The 17,908-nt window shown below is 55.6% G+C and overlaps 8 protein-coding genes across 8 annotated transcripts; 4 read left to right on the top strand and 4 right to left on the bottom strand.

The window, feature by feature from the left end:
- Nucleotides 1-286: 286 nt before the first annotated feature.
- N656DRAFT_316279 (uncharacterized protein) lies at nt 287-1,925 on the top strand. The gene is made up of 5 exons (XM_064809218.1): nt 287-1,035; nt 1,098-1,174; nt 1,245-1,418; nt 1,475-1,499; nt 1,557-1,925. Exons 1-5 carry the CDS (start codon nt 614-616, stop codon nt 1,753-1,755), a joined length of 897 nt encoding a protein of 298 aa, XP_064667279.1. The 5' UTR covers nt 287-613; the 3' UTR covers nt 1,756-1,925.
- On the top strand, nt 1,878-3,045 carry N656DRAFT_800623 (uncharacterized protein; the record flags this gene model as incomplete). The annotated part of the gene is made up of 3 exons (XM_064818030.1): nt 1,878-2,167; nt 2,232-2,333; nt 2,427-3,045. 3 exons carry the CDS (start codon nt 1,878-1,880, stop codon nt 3,043-3,045), a joined length of 1,011 nt encoding a protein of 336 aa, XP_064667280.1.
- Nucleotides 3,046-7,000: 3,955 nt separating this feature from the next.
- N656DRAFT_782544 (uncharacterized protein) lies at nt 7,001-8,130 on the top strand. Its single transcript, XM_064815779.1, has one exon. It carries the CDS (start codon nt 7,303-7,305, stop codon nt 7,774-7,776), a length of 474 nt encoding a protein of 157 aa, XP_064667281.1. The 5' UTR covers nt 7,001-7,302; the 3' UTR covers nt 7,777-8,130.
- N656DRAFT_782545 (uncharacterized protein) lies at nt 8,072-9,316 on the top strand. Its single transcript, XM_064815780.1, has 2 exons — nt 8,072-8,384; nt 8,769-9,316. Exons 1-2 carry the CDS (start codon nt 8,266-8,268, stop codon nt 9,091-9,093), a joined length of 444 nt encoding a protein of 147 aa, XP_064667282.1. The 5' UTR covers nt 8,072-8,265; the 3' UTR covers nt 9,094-9,316.
- Nucleotides 9,184-9,746, bottom strand: N656DRAFT_316270 (uncharacterized protein). The gene has a single exon (XM_064809217.1). It carries the CDS (start codon nt 9,608-9,610, stop codon nt 9,299-9,301), a length of 312 nt encoding a protein of 103 aa, XP_064667283.1. The 5' UTR covers nt 9,611-9,746; the 3' UTR covers nt 9,184-9,298.
- Nucleotides 9,747-10,160: 414 nt separating this feature from the next.
- N656DRAFT_316250 (uncharacterized protein) lies at nt 10,161-11,400 on the bottom strand. The gene has a single exon (XM_064809216.1). The coding sequence runs from the start codon at nt 11,238-11,240 to the stop codon at nt 10,434-10,436; it is 807 nt and encodes a 268-aa protein (XP_064667284.1). The 5' UTR covers nt 11,241-11,400; the 3' UTR covers nt 10,161-10,433.
- N656DRAFT_715418 (uncharacterized protein) lies at nt 11,293-13,110 on the bottom strand (the record flags this gene model as incomplete). The annotated part of the gene is made up of 3 exons (XM_064812043.1): nt 11,293-11,660; nt 11,718-12,532; nt 12,623-13,110. The coding sequence occupies 3 exons, from the start codon at nt 13,108-13,110 to the stop codon at nt 11,293-11,295; spliced, it is 1,671 nt and encodes a 556-aa protein (XP_064667285.1).
- Nucleotides 13,111-14,853: 1,743 nt separating this feature from the next.
- N656DRAFT_715199 (Rad4-domain-containing protein) lies at nt 14,854-17,850 on the bottom strand (the record flags this gene model as incomplete). The annotated part of the gene is made up of 1 exon (XM_064812030.1): nt 14,854-17,850. The coding sequence occupies one exon, from the start codon at nt 17,848-17,850 to the stop codon at nt 14,854-14,856; it is 2,997 nt and encodes a 998-aa protein (XP_064667286.1).
- Nucleotides 17,851-17,908: the final 58 nt, after the last annotated feature.

Here is a 17,908-nt window from a genome sequence, read left to right on the forward strand (position 1 = left end):
TGTGGTTGCCAGCAATCTTCTTCGCAAAATATCTCACTGCAGATGGGAGCAATTGTCACAAGTCGTTAATTTCCTGGGTCAAGTTAATGAGGTATGGAACGTATCCCGTCCTCACAGGTAGGAAGGTACAGTACCCGTGAAACGGTGAAAGTCGAGGGGCAGTTCCCTTCGCACTTTCATACCTGGCTCTCGGGTCTGTCAGGACTCAGTTAGAGATAGAGTGGGACTGCTTAGGTAATCAGCTTAGAGACTTCGTAAAACACAAGAACTGCCAACAGGCAGCACCGCACCTCAGCCTCCCATCTGCACACTGGGTTGTAAGACGAACTTACGAGCCACCCGCCTACGCATTGGTTCCTAACGCAAGATGGCGTTGCATCTGAATGTCCTGATCGCCTGGCGCTTGCATAACCCCGCAGCGTGTTCTTCGAATCCGTTGGATACTCGAGGCCTCCCCTCCACCCTAGCTGATCTCAGTAACAGTGAGTGCGCAGTGAGCGCTTCGCCCATTTCGACCTCTGGAAGTCGTATCGGCAGGCAATGGATTGAGCATCGACGTCTTGTACAATAACCAGAACCAGCCGTGGCCAGACGTCGCCTCATACTGCTTACTATGGACGGTCTTAGCACTGCCGCAAGTATCGTCGCGGTGCTGCAGCTCGCTGGAACCGTTCTAAACTGCTTAAACTCGGTTCGGAATGCACCAAAGGAGCTTGAGAAAGTTTTCGGCGAGATCAGCAGCATCACGGGTGCGCTGTTTCTAATGCAGACCCAGGCAGAGCGTGCACAACAAGACCAGGAAGGCGCCGGAATGCTGTTCACCGCTGTACGCTCCCTGAGTACCCCAGGAGGTCCGCTGGAGCAGTTCAAAGCAGCTCTGAAGACTCTTGCATCGAAGTTCTCCCCAGTGGGCGCCGTGAAAAAACTCAGCCGGACACTCGCATGGCCTTTCGAGAAGAGCGAGATAGCCGAACTCCTGCTGTCACTGGAGAGGTTGAAATCCTATTTTATGCTCGCTCTCCAATCTGATAGCCTGTATGTCTACTTACCAAAGTCTGTCTTTCTTCGGGCCTGGACTTCATCGATTTCTGAACCAGCTACTTATCGAGGGAAACCAAGGGTGCTGTTAACGATCTCTCCGAAGCCGTGGAATCGCTACGCCTTGGCAAAGACGGTATGGAGTTCTCCAGCTATTCAACTCCACCATAGGCATCATGAAGAATGGTTGGCTGATCGACCTTCAGACCAAGAATGCCGAAGGATCCTGAACTGGCTCAACACTGCCGACATGGAGCAGAAACACCAAGATGTGTTCTCGCTTTATCAGGAGGGTACTTGCTCTTGGTTCTTAGGATCAGATGCCGTTGATGCCTGGCTAGGAGGCGAAGGTAATCATATGCTCTGGTGCCCAGGAGATCGTAAGTACGCGCCCCTGCCAGTCAAAAGTACAGACCATTACTGACTGCAAGCGCAGCCGGTGCTGGAAAAACAGTCATGACGTGAGTAGCTCTCGGCAGTACCGGACTCAAGTAGCACTGAACTGACTCGACGCCTAGTTCGGTCGTCATCGAGCACGTTAAAGCGAAATTCCCAGATGAAGAGACCGTCGTCGCTATGGCTTGCTGCCACCTTAACGACCCTGATGCAAATACAAGCATCTCCATAATCTCTAGCTTAGTGAAGCAGCTCGCCATCCATGGCGACACACTGCATCGTGAGGTCCATGAGCTCTATCATAAGATGACCAAGGGATAAAAAAGTCGACCAAGCCTAGCCTCAGAGAGCTACAGCGCTTGCTTCTCTCTCTTGCCTCGAGCTTGAAGAGAGCTTATGTGTTCGTGGACGGACTTGACGAATGCGATAAGAAAGACAGAAGCATGCTGCTCTCATCCCTAAAGGACCTGGCCAAGTTGAAGAACGGCCGGACCTGGGTCTTCACAACCAGTCGTCCGCACGCCCAGGACATCCACCGGGAATTTGACGACCCTTCTATCATAACCCGAGTTGATATTAGCGCCAGAGAGGCAGATGTTGCGATGTTCGTCAAACAGCAACTGGAAAACGATGACGACCTTCTAGAGTTAATCGCCGCTGATGGAGAACCTGGTTACGGGCCAAGCCTTCTCGATAGAATCATTTGCTCAACCGCGCGACAAGCGTCAGGGATGTAGGTCGTTATTCATTCGATAATAGCACGACCTCGGTCAGTGAACCATAGCTAACGAGCACAGGTTTCTATTGGCAGCCTTACAGGTGGAACATATCCGGGCCTCTGCCAGCATCAGGGATGTTAACGATGCCCTCACGAGCATGCCAACAGGTCTCTCGGACATGTACACCAGTTGTCTGGAGAGGATGGTGAAATAACCGGAGACATGGTACCGGAGAGGATTACTAATCTTAGCCTGGATACACCGTTCGGCGAGGCCCTTAACTGTCGACGAGCTTGGACATGCTCTTGTGGCGGAAGAAGCAGGCGAAGCAACTCCACTGCCACGGCAGCTGGACGCGACTGCTCTGGTTAAGGACAAGTTCATAGTCAACGTGTGCGCCGGTCTTGTTGCAGTTGAGCCCATGAGCAAGCGAGTGCGCTTGGTTCACGCTACCGCCATGGAATACCTGGACCAGCTGGGGGATCGTCATTTTGCCCTCGCCGAGGAAAGAATTACTCGAGCTTGTTTGGCGTACCTCTCGTTTGATGAATTCGCCAACGGGCCTAGCCCGTCTGACGACAGCATGGAGCGCAGGCTAGAGAACTTCCCTTTCCTGCAATACGCGGCCAAGTGGTGGGGCTGGCATTTGCAAAAGACGCGAAGCTTGCATCTCCAGGAAATGGCCTTGATGCTCCTCAAAAACCATAGAAGCAGCATATCCATTAGCCAGGCTTCCCACCTTCCAAGCTTCAGGTTCCACAATTACAGCCAGCTTTATCCCAAGAACGTCAACGCGTTGCACGTTGCCGCCCAGTTCGGCTTGGACGAATTCGCCAAGTCGGTTCTTGCAGACGGCAACGCCGACCTCGACTCGGAAGACAGCTTCGGATGAACCGCGCTCCACCGCGCCGCCGAGAACGGCCATGTCGGAATTGTACGCCTTCTTTTAGAGAAGGGCTGCAACCCTAACGTCTCGGCGCGGTTTGGCGGGACTCCGTTGCACCGAGCAGCCAAGAATGGGCATCTTGGAGTCGCTCAGCTGCTGATACATCACAAGGTGAAGTTGGACGCCGAAGATAACTATGGAGGAACCCCTCTCCACCGCGCCGCCAGGAACGGGCATTTGGATATCGTCAAAGCACTGCTTTCCTTTGGCGCTTGTGTCAACCGGAATTACAATTTTCACGTGGCCTCACGGCTGATATGGGAAGACAGCCTGGTTCAAGCCGTGTTTGCATCCCCGGAATTCAGACGACATCCTTCCCGTTGGGATATGGCTACCCAAGACAAGGTAGCAGCCCGACTACAAGCGGAGCTTACGGCATCAGGCCCTCTTTTGGGAGGGACAGCGCTACATGAAGCTGCCGGCAGCGGCTATGAGGAGCTGGTTCGGTGGCTGCTGGGTCTAGGGCACGCAGAGATTGATGCCGAAGACTACGGTGGGGGAACGGCGCTGCACCAGGTAGCGAGGAACGGACACGGCTCCGTCGTCAGCATATTGTTTGAAAGAGGGGCACTGGTCCATCGGTTTTGCGACTACACGGCGCTGGCCCAAGGACAGATCTCGTTGCCTAGGCACTCCGAGTTCAAATCTATGCCTGGGGAATTCGCGGCTCTTTGGAAGGTTGCTGGCACCCCTCATCAGGACGCTGCGAGGAACGGGCACGAAAATGTGGTGCATCTGCTGCTGACCAACGGGGTCGATCCGAATCTCGCTAGCGTGTATGGCGACGCGGCTGTCATTCAGGCGCTACTGCAGCATGGTGCCGATGTCGACCAATCCAACAACATAGGGGGCGCGCCAATTCACGAAGCGGCGGAGTACGGACGCGAGACGGCAGCACTTCTGCTCCTCAAAGCTGGTGCTAATGTTAATAAACAGCGAGCGGATGGCAGCACCCCTTTGGTGCTCGCCGCGAAAGGAGGCCACGAGGCGCTGGTCGGTCTGCTCCTTAGCTGGGGTGCGGAAGCCGACATGGTGAACAGGGACGATCACACAGCACTCTCCATTGCCGCAGAGAACGGTCACACTTCCGTCGTCCAGCTTCTGCTGCGCCACGGCGCCAATTTCGATTTTGTAGCCACTTCAAATGGGACGACGCCGCTATTTCTCGCAGTACAGAATGGCCATTCCGAAGTAGCGAAAATACTGCTGCAGCATGGGGCAGATCCGAACTTTGTGTGCCACCGAGTTGACAGAAGATACTCAGTCCTGGCCGTCGCGGTCGAGCTGGCCAATTTGCAGACAGTGGAGGAGCCTTTGAGCAACGGTGCTGATCCAACCAGCGTACTTTACTGGGCTATCGCCATGATAAGCTGCCCAGCACACGAGAAAATCGTCTGCTCGCTCCTACGATCGGGGGCGGACGTCTGCGCAAGGCTTGAGTGGTGGCCCAGGAACACAGCACTGCACGCAGCGGTGGAGGGTGGGCATGAAAGGATGGCCGCACTCTTGATAGCACGCGGAGCTGACATAAACGCAACGAACGGGGCCGAAGAGACGCCGCTGCATCACGCCGCAAAATCCCGCCGAGTCTCCATGGTACAGCTTCTCCTTCGAGCAGGGGCACGGCACGAGGTGGGGGTTAGCCCGCTGTACGCCGCAGCACAAAGCGGTAGCGAGGCCGCAGCACAAAGCGGTAGCGAGGCCGCAGCTCAGATCCTGCTCGACCACGGGGCCGAAATCATGGGCAACTCCAACGGTGGCACCGCCCGACAAGAGGCTTTGCTCGTAGCAGCAAGAAGGGGGGTCACAAACCTTGTTCAGGTACTTCTAGACTGCGGGGAAGACGTCGATCTCATGCTGGAAGACAAGACACCGTTAATCAACGCTAGCAAAGGAGGCCATGTTGCCGTCATTCGGCTTCTGGCCGAGCGCGGTGCGCAGCCGGGGAGGGCGGAGACCAGAACCGGAATGACACCCATCATGCTGGCGGTTTCTGAGGGTCATGAGTCAGCGGCCTTGTTACTGTTGCAATTGGGTGCCCGTCTGGACGCGGTCGACAAGATGGCAGGCCGGAGCCTCCTTTCGTGGGCGTCGGAACAGGGTATGGATGAGTTAGTTCGAGAACTGCTCGGCCGCGACGATATCGATGTTGACGCTAAGGACTGTGAGGACCGAACTCCAATTTCGTTGGCAGCAGAGCAAGGGCACGCCACCATTGTGCAGTTCTTACTTCGGAATGGAGCGGAGGTAGACAGCGTCGGCGCTGGATTGACACCACTGGGCTTTGCTTCGGAGGCTGGACAGCCCGACGTGGTGCGGCTGCTTGCCGCTGCTGGAGCCAACATCAACGCTGTCCAGGACAGTCCGCACCCTATTGAGCTTGCCGCCAAGGGTGGACATACGGCCGTAGTGCGGGAACTTGTCGATCTGGGCGCAAACGATTCCGGTCGGTCGGCAGCACTAGAGTGGGCTGCCTCTAGCGGGGACTGTGACTCGGTACAGGTTCTGCTCGAAGGCAGTGTGAGCATGGAGGCGCTGTCTGTGGCGCGTGCTATCTCTGCGGCGGTGGCTCGAAACGACCTGCAAGTCGTGCGAGTCCTAGTTAGTAAGTGCGATACCCAGGACATCGCTCGGAATCTTGGGAAGGAAGTGCTCTTGAGAGCTACTGCGCTAGGTAATGAGGAGATGGTTCAGACACTGCTGGACGTTGGAGCTCGTGAAAGTGTCAAAGAATCGCTCCACGAGGCGCTGAAGACGAACCAACCGGCCATGGCCCAACGTTTACTCGCTGTATGGGACAACGTAGATTGGACCCCGGTGGATGATATGACACTGCTGGCGCGCGCTGCTAAAGGAGGATACGAGGATATCGTTGGGTTACTTCTTGAGTTAGGCGCCGACCCGGACCAAGGAGCAACCTATGTGCATCCTGAGCGGACGGCCCTGTCCTTTGCCGCCAGACGGGGCCATTTAAGGATTGTCAAGTTGTTGATGGAGAAGATGACACGGGCGAGTGACCTACTCCTGCTCATGGCGATGCTTCTGCCGGGTTTCGAGCATGAGCGCATCGCTACGATCTGTGGGGAGGCAGCTCCGCTGAAGTGGAACGATCACGCAGGCCATGGAGAAGAGCTTTTGATTAAGGCCTCAAGCTTGGGGTTTGAGAGTGTCGCCAGGCTCTTGCTGGACAAGGGGTTCAACCCCAACTTTGGGGGGAGTTGTCGGGGTAACACAAATTACACTCAATTGGCGCGCTTTGACAAGAAGCCCAGCGCCTTCTTCAACGGGGCAGAGAATATCCGATTCACATGGCGATTCTGGCTGAAAGCTCTCCGGTGGTTCGACTCTTACTTGATCGCGGAGCCGACCCAAATACACAGGACAGAGGGACCGGGCTCACGGCACTTTCCTTGGCTTCTGGGTTGGCGCTTGATTTATTGTTAGGCTGCTCCTGAAGCACAACGCCGACTTGGAATTAAGGGATGACGGACAAGACGGCTTCACGCCGCTATCGTGGGCGGCAAAGAAGGGGAATGAGACGACAGCTCGACTCCTGCTGGAGAAGGGGGCACAGGTAGATGCTCGAGACCATCACGGTTTGACACCCCTCCTGATTGCGGCGAAACACGGGCACGGTGCGGTGAAGGCGCTCTTGGATTACGGGGCTTCTGCCCGAGAAGCCGACGAAGAGGGCTTAACAGCGCTTCACTATGCTGCGATGGGCGGCTTTCGGAGTACCGCACGTGTCTTGCTGGATCACACAGATGTCGAGCCCTGGCTTGCAGACAAGAGCGGGAAGACACCGGTTGACCTGGCCCGTTCACAGGGGTATAACCCATTAATCGAGCTTTTGGAAGCGCAGATCAAGGGCAGAGGGTAATATCAGCTTTGCCTTCCGCGTGTTTCCTGGTCACAGAAGGGCCATTCTACCTACATCAATACAACGTTCGAACAATCCTTCTATCTGCCGTCGAATCCAGTACCAAATCAATAGCCAGATACGAGGATTGTCGCAGTTTGCCCAGACCCCGAGGGCATGAGCTGCCCATCTCCTATATGTGTGCCCAAATATGATCCGACCTGTTTCAAGCCCCTGGAGACCTCGCTCTCGACGCGATACATAATTCGGGCTCCATACGAGCCGCAACGCGGGCGACTTAAAAGACCGGGCAGCCATCAGTTCAAGCCTGGCAGCATACGTGTATGCCATATCGAGTGCTTCGTCGAGCGTGTCGTTCAAGCACTTTTGGCATACCATCAAGCACCTTTGCCGTATCATCGAGCGCCTTTGGCATACCGTCGAGCACCACTGACACGCCGTCGAGCATCTTCGGCATGCCGTCGAGTACCTCTGCTGTATTGTCGAGCACCCTGGGCATACTATCAATGTCGAGCACCTTTGGCGTGCTGTCGAACTTCTTCGGCGTGTCATCGACCTTGATGGGTGGTCGTCGAGCACATCAGACCTCGTACCTTCCCACTCAAGCTCGCTATCTTCTTCCATTCGAAGCTGCTATCTTCTTCCCACTCATCAGAGACTTCGCTCAATGGCGAGGCTACCACTTCCATCTGATCAGAGAAAGTGCTTGGGAGAGGAGACAATCTCGAGGGATGATTTTCGCGCTCTTGACACGTCATGCTGGAATAAGCGAGCAGGTATTCCCAGGGATCGGATGAACCTGCACAGAAGGCAATACGAAAGATATTGGTTGCAAGAGCATCCACATTGCTCTGTAAGATCGTCGGCCTGGTCGGGGAGGTCACTGTCCCAGGCTTCGTGCTCAAGGTCAAGAGTATCCCCAGTAAAGTGCGTCCATGTCGATGTCTTAGTGTCGAGATGAGTGTATTGGCTTGGTGTGTGTACCTAGATAGGCAAGTGGGGCGCGTACTTGCTGCTGGGTAATTGGTGGGGCCTTTTGATCAAAGGGTGCTTGTGGTGACGAGAAATTGCTTGCTCAAGATGCGTTGGTCGCTTGGAGTGCAGTAACAACAATTCTGTCCCGGAGTTGAATTTATACCCGAAATTGAGCCTACATTCACCGTGCGGTCCGAGAGTTTCTGTTTAGTGGCCCCGAAGTATCAGGTAATCGCCTAGTGTTTTGAGTTGTATATCTCCCGAGTCCCGACCACCTTCCAACAGTAGGGAAAGCCAAAGCCAAACGAAGCATGGCGACCCAAGACGATGCCGGTATCCCGCTCTTCCACGCAGTCGACGAGACCGGCTACAAGCTTCTAGAGTTACCGCCCGAGCTGCTCGAGCTCCTCGAACGCCCAGACCCTCCGACGTGAGTTGCACCCAACTTCACCGAGTTACGAAGCAGCAGTTCATTTCCCCGCCTTTCACAGCCCTACGCAGCCCTACGCAGCCCTACGGAGCCTACCATCCCAATCTGCTTCCAGAATCCCCACTCTCCCGTGCACCATACAACCCTTAAAGTTCTTTCCCCAGGCAATCCTCCCGTACTGTACAATACCTTACTCTTCACGTATTTTGTTTTATGGAGCCCTCGGCTACACTACCCGCAGCCCGCTCACCCCCCTTTCTTCTTACTCTAACAACCGACAGTCTGCCTGACCAGCTGGCTTACTGACCAACCCTCTCCTCCCACCCTCCCCTCCCTTTTCTTCATTAAAACTGACCCCCCTTCTCTAATCTAATCTTTTCTCAGACTGACCCTCCACCCCTCCCCAACCGCGGCACTCCTCAAGACGCCCAACGACAGCAACGGCAACGGCGGCGAGGGCAAGACCTACTCCCTCCGGCAGAAAAACACCTCCAACGCCCTCATCCTTCTCGAGCCCGCCGCCCCTACTACGGCCACGGCGACGGCCACCACGGATGATGACGCCCAGGTGATTGGACCACCCGGGCTCAACGCAATCGCCACCCTCCATGAGACGATTGAGCTTGTCCCCGAGGCGATCGGGGACGCGGCGGCGGCGGCGCCCAAGCCACGGGGCAAGTGGCATGAGAAGTTTGGGAAGGGGCGGTAGGCCGTCTTGTCAGTCTGTCAGGCTGTGTCTGAATTGTGACTGGGTTTGTAGCTAGGGATGGATGGTGTGGCATGCTGTAACCAAGGAGGGTGGGCTAACTAAGAGAGAGGTCATCATAGCTAGAGCAGCAAGCAGCAGTAGCGGCAATGACCATCGGCAATTGGCAACTGGCAATCACAAGCAAGTCCACGGTCATATAGATTCATTAATTAGCGCCCAAGATCAAAAGTATGACTTCTGTCCTGAGCGAACTACACATGGAAGCGCCGTGAGACGTGTTCCTACCATGACACAACAGGTGACAGAGCACACCCCGTGCAATCCGGAGGACTAATACCAAACACGGAAGGACAACGATTGCTAGCAGGCCCGAGCAAAAGAACAGCGAATAACAAAACAGACCCCGACATATCCCACACCGGACCATTCCACGCGAAACCAGCGCCGTAACCCATGAAAGAAGCTCAAAGTGACTAAACGGCAGAGAGTAAGTAGCCAGCCGGAACTGAAAAGGCATCGGCCAGCGAAGCTAACATTCTCCCTCCCTCTGCCTTCGCTGCGTGATGCCCGCGTAGGGCATGGCAAAAAGTGCCGTAGATGATTATGATTAATGCTGCAACTTCCAACGAAGCCTGGTCCGAACCGAGTGCATGCAACCCTGTCTTCGTAAGATCATACCCATGTATAGTGCCATGGGGTGAGAGAAGATGAGAAATCGCCCAGGGAAAATAAAAAAGAACGAGAGAAGAAGTGTCAAATCAAAGGATACTTCCTCGCCCGAGAGGCGGCTCATGGTGGCGATGTCCCGGGCCAGGCGTTTCTCGCATGGAGTGGTTCATAGAAAATGCTGTGAAAGGTCACGCTGATATCACTCACAAGCTGACCTGACCTGACGAGTAATGGGCCAAGGAGTGGTAAAAACTGAGGCGGTCTTAATCCGGGCAAGCGAGACTTAGATTGAGGTCCCTCCCGTTGCTCAGACCTCTTTACGGGGCTGTCAACCCCTGATGTTCGTGCCAAACACGTCATAGTCACGATGCCCGGACCTTTCAAGAACCACCTTTGGGGCCCGGGGACGGTGATACGGGAAAAGGTGCCGGAGTAGCGTGGCGGCTGGCGGCGAGCCCAGCAACAGCGCCTGCCTGAGAAGGTGAAGTAATCTGGGAAGGTGACATATTAGCGTGCCTACTGGCGGCGAGCCCAGCAACGCTGCCTGTCTGAGCAGGGAACGAAGCCTGCGATACTGTTATGGCAGGCTGGGTGCTCGACCCGGACAGGCCAATGCCGCCTGTCAAGTTCTGGCCCAGTCCGTAGCCCGCGGCACTTTGGCGGTTGGATTGCTAATCCACTCCTCCTGCCAGCCCCTGCGGGTTCTGAGGGGGAGGAATCGGCCCTAAGGCAACACCGAAGCCTGGGTTGGAGTTAAACGGCACGACCGGATGCGTGCCGAACGAACTTCCGAACGTCGGAACTTGGACTCGAGGACCATGAATGTTGCTTGCTTGGGGCTTGGGAGTAGGCCACCACTGTGGGAGAGCCTGAAAAGGTGCATGAGGTTGGTTCGGTGCCGGAAGTCCGTTATGGGGGAATGACCAAGCGTGGCCAACCGCGGGTGGGCTGTACATCGAGGAGAGGCCAGCTTGATGAGGAGCGAGGATCTGATTCCATCGAAATTCCCCCGGCGGCTGGGACAGTAAGGGCGCAGCATTTTGCAGGAGCTGCTCATGTTGAGCGGGCTGTGCCTGGTTGCCGAATTGAGGTTGTTGGGCGACCTGTATATGTGCTTGTAGTTCTGCTTGTACCTGTGCTTCTAGTTCTGCTTGCTGCTGCGCTTGCTGCTGCGCTTGCTGCTGCGCTCGCTGTTGTGCTTCCTGCTGCGCTCGCTGCCGTGCTTCCTGCTGCGCTCGCTGCCGTGCTTCCTGGAGCGCTGCTCGCAGTTGGGCTTGCTGCTGCGCTTGCTGCTGCGCTTCTCGCTGCGCTCGCAGGTGAGCTTGATGTTGAGCTTGCAAAGCTGCTGCCTGTTGAGCTTGCAAAGCTGCCTGCTGTTGTCTTTGAAGTGCCACCTGAGGCTGACGAACGACCCGTGCGCCAAAGGGACCAAACTGCTGGGCGACCTGGTCATCTTCTCTGTTGACTGCTGCAACCATCAGTCAGAGAGACGCAATATAGCACCAAAAAGCCCTAAGGGGGCGGAAAATATTAAAAAAACCTACGGAGAGCCTCTGGTACAGGATTTGGCGGGCCAGCGGCTGCCGCTTTCTGCGCTTTTGCGCCCCTCTCTACCTTCTCTGAAAAGTTGATATTGAGCAGGTCAGGGTGGATATCCGGGTTCTCCTGGGCAACCCTTCTCCGTTCCTCTTCCTCGGCTGCCCGGACTTCTGCTTCGTGCCGCTGCTCTATGTCCTTGTCGAATAAGGGACAGTTCCCCTGCTTTCCACCCCTCGAGGTGTCGTTGAAATGACTGTAATCACAGGATTTTGAGCAGATATAGCATTGCACGTTCCGGCAGCCAGCGCGGGTGCAGGTCATCTTGTTGCAGCCCTCCGTCTTGATGAAAGGTGTGCCGCCTACGCCGCTACTGTCAGTGGGAGCAAGGTGAAAACAATAGTAAGGGCACGGCTTACATTTATTGCATTTGCGGATTAGAGCCGCCGACCTGGCCTCTTCGATCTGACGGCGAAGGGAATGACCCATTTCGCGCATGTTTTCCTCGCATGACTTGGGAATGTGTGTCGCCCTGCGGCAAAGCCTGCAGCTCACGATGCCGCACTCCGGGTTGTCGCATCTGAACTCCTTGTTCTCCTCCACTGGGGGGTATTCGGCCGCGTACGGGCAAAAGGGGCAGCGTTCCAGATCTGGGATATCAGCCAGACGCAGGTTCGCCTCTTGCTCAATCTTATCCAAAGCAGCGACCAGTTTGTCATCCAGGAACAGGTCTTTCTGGTCTTTGGAGAAGGTACCCTTGCACCCGTCTATCGACACACAGTTGAGCTGGTACTTTTGGTAGCCGATGGCATCCTCGGCCACGCGCCTGGCGCAATCGCGGCAAAACCAGTGGATAACGTCTCCGTTGCAGTGAACCATTCTGTTGATCGGATACTCGGAGTAGCAGCATCCGCATTCCAGGAGAGTCCCCTCGTCCTGCGCACGCTGCCGGTTCTCGGCTTCCGCGTGTTCCTTCGCAGCCATGGCCTGAGCTGCACAGAATGCGTTCCAGACGTCCACCACTGGCTGTGCAGCGTTAATGTACTCGGAAGGGTCCGGCTGTTGAGGGTTGGCAGCGGATTTCCGGGACTTGAGGCGGAGGCCACTGTTACCGTCTGAGTAAGCTTTCTCCAGCGCCAGATACGTCGTGTACATGCGGTAATGATTATCCCTCAAGTGGCTCTCGATGTCGGCGACGTACAGCTGAGGAAATGAGGTTTTGAGGAGCTTCTTACTATCACAGAGTCAGACATAGCAGTCTCACTTCGGGTAACCGTGAAGCTGCGATGAGGTACGGAGATTGGGGAATCAAATGGATACTCACGCAGCTCTAGAATACTGCTGGAAATATAGGGGGCCTTTACCAGGCTCTCGTGGGTCGTCCTTGGAGAGTCTGCGGGCCTGGACTTCCTCTTCGGCTTCCTCGTCGGGATCCGGCAGCTTTCGTTTGAGAGATCTAGAGCGTTTCGGGTACGAGCGACCGTTTTCCTGTTCGTCCAGAAGGTGGGTGATAAGGGGTTCAGCGGCCCAGTGGTGCTCAGCAGCAATTCTGTCGAGATACTCCGGGCAGATGTCGGGAAAGCAACTCAGGACAGCTTCTCGACACTTTGACCGCGTCTCTTCCTCCTCTCCTGAGGGTGGCTCAGGCCGAGGGTCGGCTGGAAATGGGCCCAGCCCGCCCAAAGCACTGCTTAAGTAGTCAGAATGTTTCTCCCAGTTCGTTTTCCTTTTCACCCAGTTCCAGGCGGGGATGAGAGTTGAACAAAGGGTTGAACAGAACGAAGCTAGGCCAAGCAAAACATCAAGAATCATCTTCTCTTATCTCAGGAATAAGGGAGGACAACCGAGAGGATAAGTGTGGTCTGTCAAAACACGTTTCTGTACGCTCTCGGGCCGCTTGGAGTGACACGACGGACAACATGCCAAACGGCGATGGAGTGGTGGCTGTTTAAGTAGGGACCGCAACCTGTCTGTTCCAAAGCAACCGGCGTGGGCCTGTCACACCAGCCAAAGCTTAAAGCTGAGTTCGGACTAAGACGGCTGTCGGAGCGGCATGGCGGTTCCATCTCTCCTGAGCGACACGGACAATGGGGATCTGGGGATATAAAAGGATCACTCACCCTTGTTGAACGTCATTGTTGGGAAGGCCACCCGGCATCGCGACGCCATCTAGTCGTTGGGCGGGCGGAGAGGACTGATCCAGCTGCAAAATCAAATTGGGCCAGTCGGCATCCTCCATCTTGACGCTTAGGCCGATAAGATGTCAATCGAGCTGCGCGATGGTGAGGGTTTCTCAGATGCTGAGGGGCCGAACCTGAGCAAGGCTGGCCAAGTCCAACCGGCAGGTGCGCTTGCTCTCTGCGGCGGCTGAGAAAGGCGCGCGCACTAGGCCAAACCAGCCAGACCGGCCAGTCGGGATCCAATCTTCCCTAGCCAGTGCCCTTCGAAGCCACGAACCAAATGCATGGGTAGGAGCCTTGGTTCGAGTTTGGTGCGCTGAATTGGAAAAGTCGTAGGCATCCGAGAAGTTTGGTTTTCAAGGCAGCGAGGGTAGGTTATCTACGTTCGTAGTTTCCTTTCTTGCACTTGGCAAAGCTGAGAGACAGCCCGCGTTGGATCGAAGAATGCAAGGCCCGTGCTGTGACAGAAGCACCGAGCAGAGCTGGGCTCCTGGGAAATTGAGACAATGTCAAATTGTCAAGGTAACTTTTAAGGTTGGCTGGCTGCCTTGACGGCTGGCTATCACTGCTAAACTTGTTGCCTTTTCTCGTCAGGATATGGGTCGCGGTGCCAAACCTTAATTACACCTGGAGGGGCATCTCCTTTGCATGGCGGAATTGTACTGGACATACCGCATAGGTATTCTCGAGAATTTCGACAAGATCTACTGCCCAGACTAAGGCAAGCGACGTATCTAACAAACCTTCCATTCACTCCAAACCCTGACTTCAACCTCGCATCGCATCAGCAAGGCCGAAGCTCATTGCATAGTGCAGGGCTGAGATTGGTGGCTCGGCCTAGTCTGTGCAGTAGATCTTGTCGAAATTCTCGAGAATATACGGTACATCATGTTCTCCATTCACGTACTGTAAGATACAGTACAGTACAAAACCGGTGCATTGGTAGGCTAGGCTGGATGTAGCTTCCTAGGAATTGTCGTTGGGCGCCGAGTAACGTTCCCTCTGTTGAAGGGCACCTAAAGCCATTACTCAGGCATCGCCTGTGAAATTCACCTCATCGGCGGCAATTGGATCGGCCGGAACCCGGAACTGCAACAATGTTCCGGAATCGGGTATAGTACCCGGGTGTCCTGTGCAGAGCCACTCCTTTCACTCGTCAGGGTGCCTCCACTCTCTCCACGGCAAAAGAACCTGGCTACTTGCAGGTTTCCCAACCACAGGTTCACATTGACCATGATTCTGGGACGCCAAGTCTTGCAATGAAGCTCCACCTATACGTAGCTTTGTCACCCTGCCGCAAAGCTCCAGCAAAGCAGGGAGCGGCCGAACTGCGTGCAGGACTTCTTATTGTCCTGACGAACTGTTGTGTCCTTCCCTAGTCGTCCTCCTCGAAATCTTGACTTTCCTCTGACTCATTGTGCCCTTCATCCTCATCCTCATCCTCTTCCGAGCTGGGAAGGGCATTGCGCCGTCTCCGTCGAGACGATTTCGCCTTAACTGCCTTCCTCTTTGGCTTCGTGCTCATAACCGTCTCGGCCAGCCCGGTTGCCTGCCTACTCGGCCCTTCCCCGTGATCGACCTCGAGTCCATCCTCCGCGCCGTCATCGTCATCCACGACGGGAAAGAACCCAGAAGACAACGCAGTCGTCCTCTCCTCCTCCTCAACTTCATACCCCTCGGGTAGAAATCCCCCACCCATATCCTGCCTTTCTCCTTCACCCTCTCTCTCATCAGCATCCCCATCCATCGCCCGACCGACACCGCCCCGCTTGAAGACATCCGTCCCTTCCTCGACCCGACCGTAATCCTGCTGTATCTTCTCGATGATGCGCATGCCCATCAAGAATTTCCGCCACATCGCCAGCGCCGCCTTGCGCCTCTTCTCGTCCTCCTTCCGCCTCTTCTCCGCCTCGTCCTTGGCCAATTCCTCCATCATCCTGTCATAATGCTCTTCTGCGACCACCACGCCCTGTATCACCGGCACCGCCATGCGATGCCCAAACTCAAAGTCCACCACGGCCTCGGCAAAGTCGATACCCAGCCTCTTGGCCACGCGCATCGCCCCGCGGTAAGGCACGTGGACCGCACCCTCCGGGCACATGTGCTCGACGAACAGGTCGATATTTCCGTATTCGTTTTTGGGGATGATGCCGTTCTTGATAGGCGGCGGGATGATCCAGTCGGTCTGGTCGTAACTGTAGAGTCCCTGGAGCACCTTCTCACCCGTGGCGGCCTCGGCCTCGGCGATTTCTCGCCGCCGGTTGGTCGTGGCCGCGCGGTAGGGGACCCACTTCAAGGGCTGTTCCCCCGCGATGGGGGCCCTGCCTTGCTTGTGCCACGTCTCGGCGCTCTTTACTTGCACGACGTCCTTGCGTGAGTAGACGGGCTCTTCTCCAGCGCCGGATGCGGAGGCGCCCTTGGATTTGTTCTTGAACATCCTGACGGGACGGGCGCTGGGCAGAAGGGCTTCTTCTCGTTTGAGGTGTCGCGCCAGGACAAACTCCTTGGATTGCTTGTAGTATTGGAGGGTTTCCTCGCCGTCTTTGACCTCCTTCTTTTCCGGCTTAGATGGCTTCAAATCTGTTGAATCCTCCAGCTCATCTATCTCGGTGATCGGATGCTTCCGATCCCCTCTGACATAACCTCTCATGACGGATTTGAACCAATCAAACTGATCGTATCGCTTAATTTTGCCGTGGCGGTTGTAGACTGGGACCTTTTCAATAGGGATGCGCATCCCCTTGGTACGGCCAGGCAGCGTTTGCCTCTTGAGGTACCGTACAGTGACGTCCTTCGCGGTGCCGTCCTGAAAGTACCCTACAACGTACGCCATAACCTGCCTCGCCTTGTCTGCTCTGCTGCCGCGAGGCTCTAGCGCTTCTATGAGTTCCCGCTTCGTCGCAACCACGGCCTTCACGATGGCATCGACCGGGAGGTACTTATGTGTGACTGGTGAGAGGACTTCTGTCCAGTAATGAGGATACTCAAGGTCTGCATCATAGAGCCTTCCTCTCTTTTGGGATAACCGTGGCAGCTCAATGGCCAGATCGTCGTCACTATCGTCGGCGAAAAGCTCAGAATCAGAAGGTGCCTCCACCGGACTCGTCCCGCCAACCCGTTTCGAAGACCGAACGGAGGCCTTCGCTCTTGCTGCCTTGGCCGTGCTTGTTTTCGAAGAGGATGCCTTGTCATTCTTGGAACCATGATTCGAATTGTCCTGTGGCGTTCGGCCAGGGGTAGTAGCTCCTTTTGTCTCAGGTTCTGCTTCCTCCAGCTTGTTCCACCCGAACCCTAGAGGCTGGAGGCTAGCAACCATACGAGCCTCCAAGCCCAGAGCTCTCAGAAGAGCGGTGAAGAGCTGTGCACCGACGTCTCGGCTACCGGCACACTCCTGTGCACACAGCCGGAAGTCGTCCAGGCTCGCAATCCGTTCCCCGAACCTATCCGGGTCGTGTGACTCCTGCTTAAAGGCCTTGGTCAGGCGATCTAGCCTCTCAAGCGTCATATAACCCCACTTGCGGAGACCGGGCGCGGTGATACGAAATCGCTGCTTCCACCAAGCCGCGAGGTATTTCATCAGCCGGAAGAGAGGATCCCCATGGCTCATGTCCACAGCGCCCTTTTCCAGGTGCTGTGACGCCGCGCCCCAGTCACGGGACTGACGCTCCGGAGCCTTCGGCTTGCCTTTGCCCTTGCCATTTGTCTTCGGATTGCCCTTTTTTGGTGCCTCCTCGGGGGCTTCGAGCCCACTGTTTTTCCTCCACCTATCTACTTCAGCCCATAACCTGGGCGGAAGGTGCGACAGTAGAATCCCTTGGACCGTCGAATCGCACAACCAGGAGTTGCGAATTGCATTGTGCCAGAGCAGAAACTGGACGTGCGCGCAATGTGTGGCAATTCGGATCTTCCGCTCCAGTTTGGACGGGCCTTTCTTGCCCAATGCATTGACCAAAGATATCCTTGTGTCCCGGATTAGGGTCAACTCTAGGTCGCCGGACGGTGTTGGGATATCCGGAAATGGCGTTTGTGGCGTCTCGACATCCTCAAATTCGATATCCTCGTCATCCTCGTCTTCTTCGCCTTCCTCTTCAGCTGTGCCCTCGAGTTTTTGTCGCTTGGCGACGGGAACATCTTCGAAGTCGACGTCCGATAATGACGTCAGAGAACTGTCATCGTCCTCACTGTCATTCAATTCTCCGGTCGCGAGGCCGTTTCGGGTAGATCGCGGAGTTGAACTCGCATCGAGATCATCGAAAAGCGTCGCCTTGCGTTGCGGGGCTGTAAACCCCTTAGACTGGGCCTTGTCTTTCGGGCTGTCCGCAACCGTAGGAGTGCAATCGCGTGTTCGCTTACGGGAGACATAGGGAGGCATATCGAATTATGGGCACGGCTGGCTGGCAAACATGGTGGACTAAGTGTCCTGTTTGTAA

The sequence above is a fragment of the Canariomyces notabilis genome, assembly GCF_033297395.1.
Source record: "Canariomyces notabilis strain CBS 508.74 unplaced genomic scaffold N656scaffold_23, whole genome shotgun sequence".
Lineage (NCBI taxonomy): Eukaryota > Fungi > Ascomycota > Sordariomycetes > Sordariales > Chaetomiaceae > Canariomyces > Canariomyces notabilis.

Excerpts from the sequence above, each read along its gene's own strand:
- N656DRAFT_316279 (XM_064809218.1), top strand. The coding sequence starts at position 614 with ATGGACGGTCTTAGCACTGCCGCAAGTATCGTCGCGGTGCTGCAGCTC. Across the intron at positions 1,036-1,097 it reads GCTCTCCAATCTGATAGCCT|CTACTTATCGAGGGAAACCA; the intron begins GTATGTCTACTT and ends TTTCTGAACCAG. Across the intron at positions 1,419-1,474 it reads GCTCTGGTGCCCAGGAGATC|CCGGTGCTGGAAAAACAGTC; the intron begins GTAAGTACGCGC and ends CTGCAAGCGCAG.
- N656DRAFT_782544 (XM_064815779.1), top strand. The coding sequence starts at position 7,303 with ATGCCATATCGAGTGCTTCGTCGAGCGTGTCGTTCAAGCACTTTTGGC.
- N656DRAFT_782545 (XM_064815780.1), top strand. The coding sequence starts at position 8,266 with ATGGCGACCCAAGACGATGCCGGTATCCCGCTCTTCCACGCAGTCGAC. Across the intron at positions 8,385-8,768 it reads GAACGCCCAGACCCTCCGAC|ACTGACCCTCCACCCCTCCC; the intron begins GTGAGTTGCACC and ends ATCTTTTCTCAG.
- N656DRAFT_316270 (XM_064809217.1), bottom strand. The coding sequence starts at position 9,610 with ATGCCTTTTCAGTTCCGGCTGGCTACTTACTCTCTGCCGTTTAGTCAC.
- N656DRAFT_316250 (XM_064809216.1), bottom strand. The coding sequence starts at position 11,240 with ATGGTTGCAGCAGTCAACAGAGAAGATGACCAGGTCGCCCAGCAGTTT.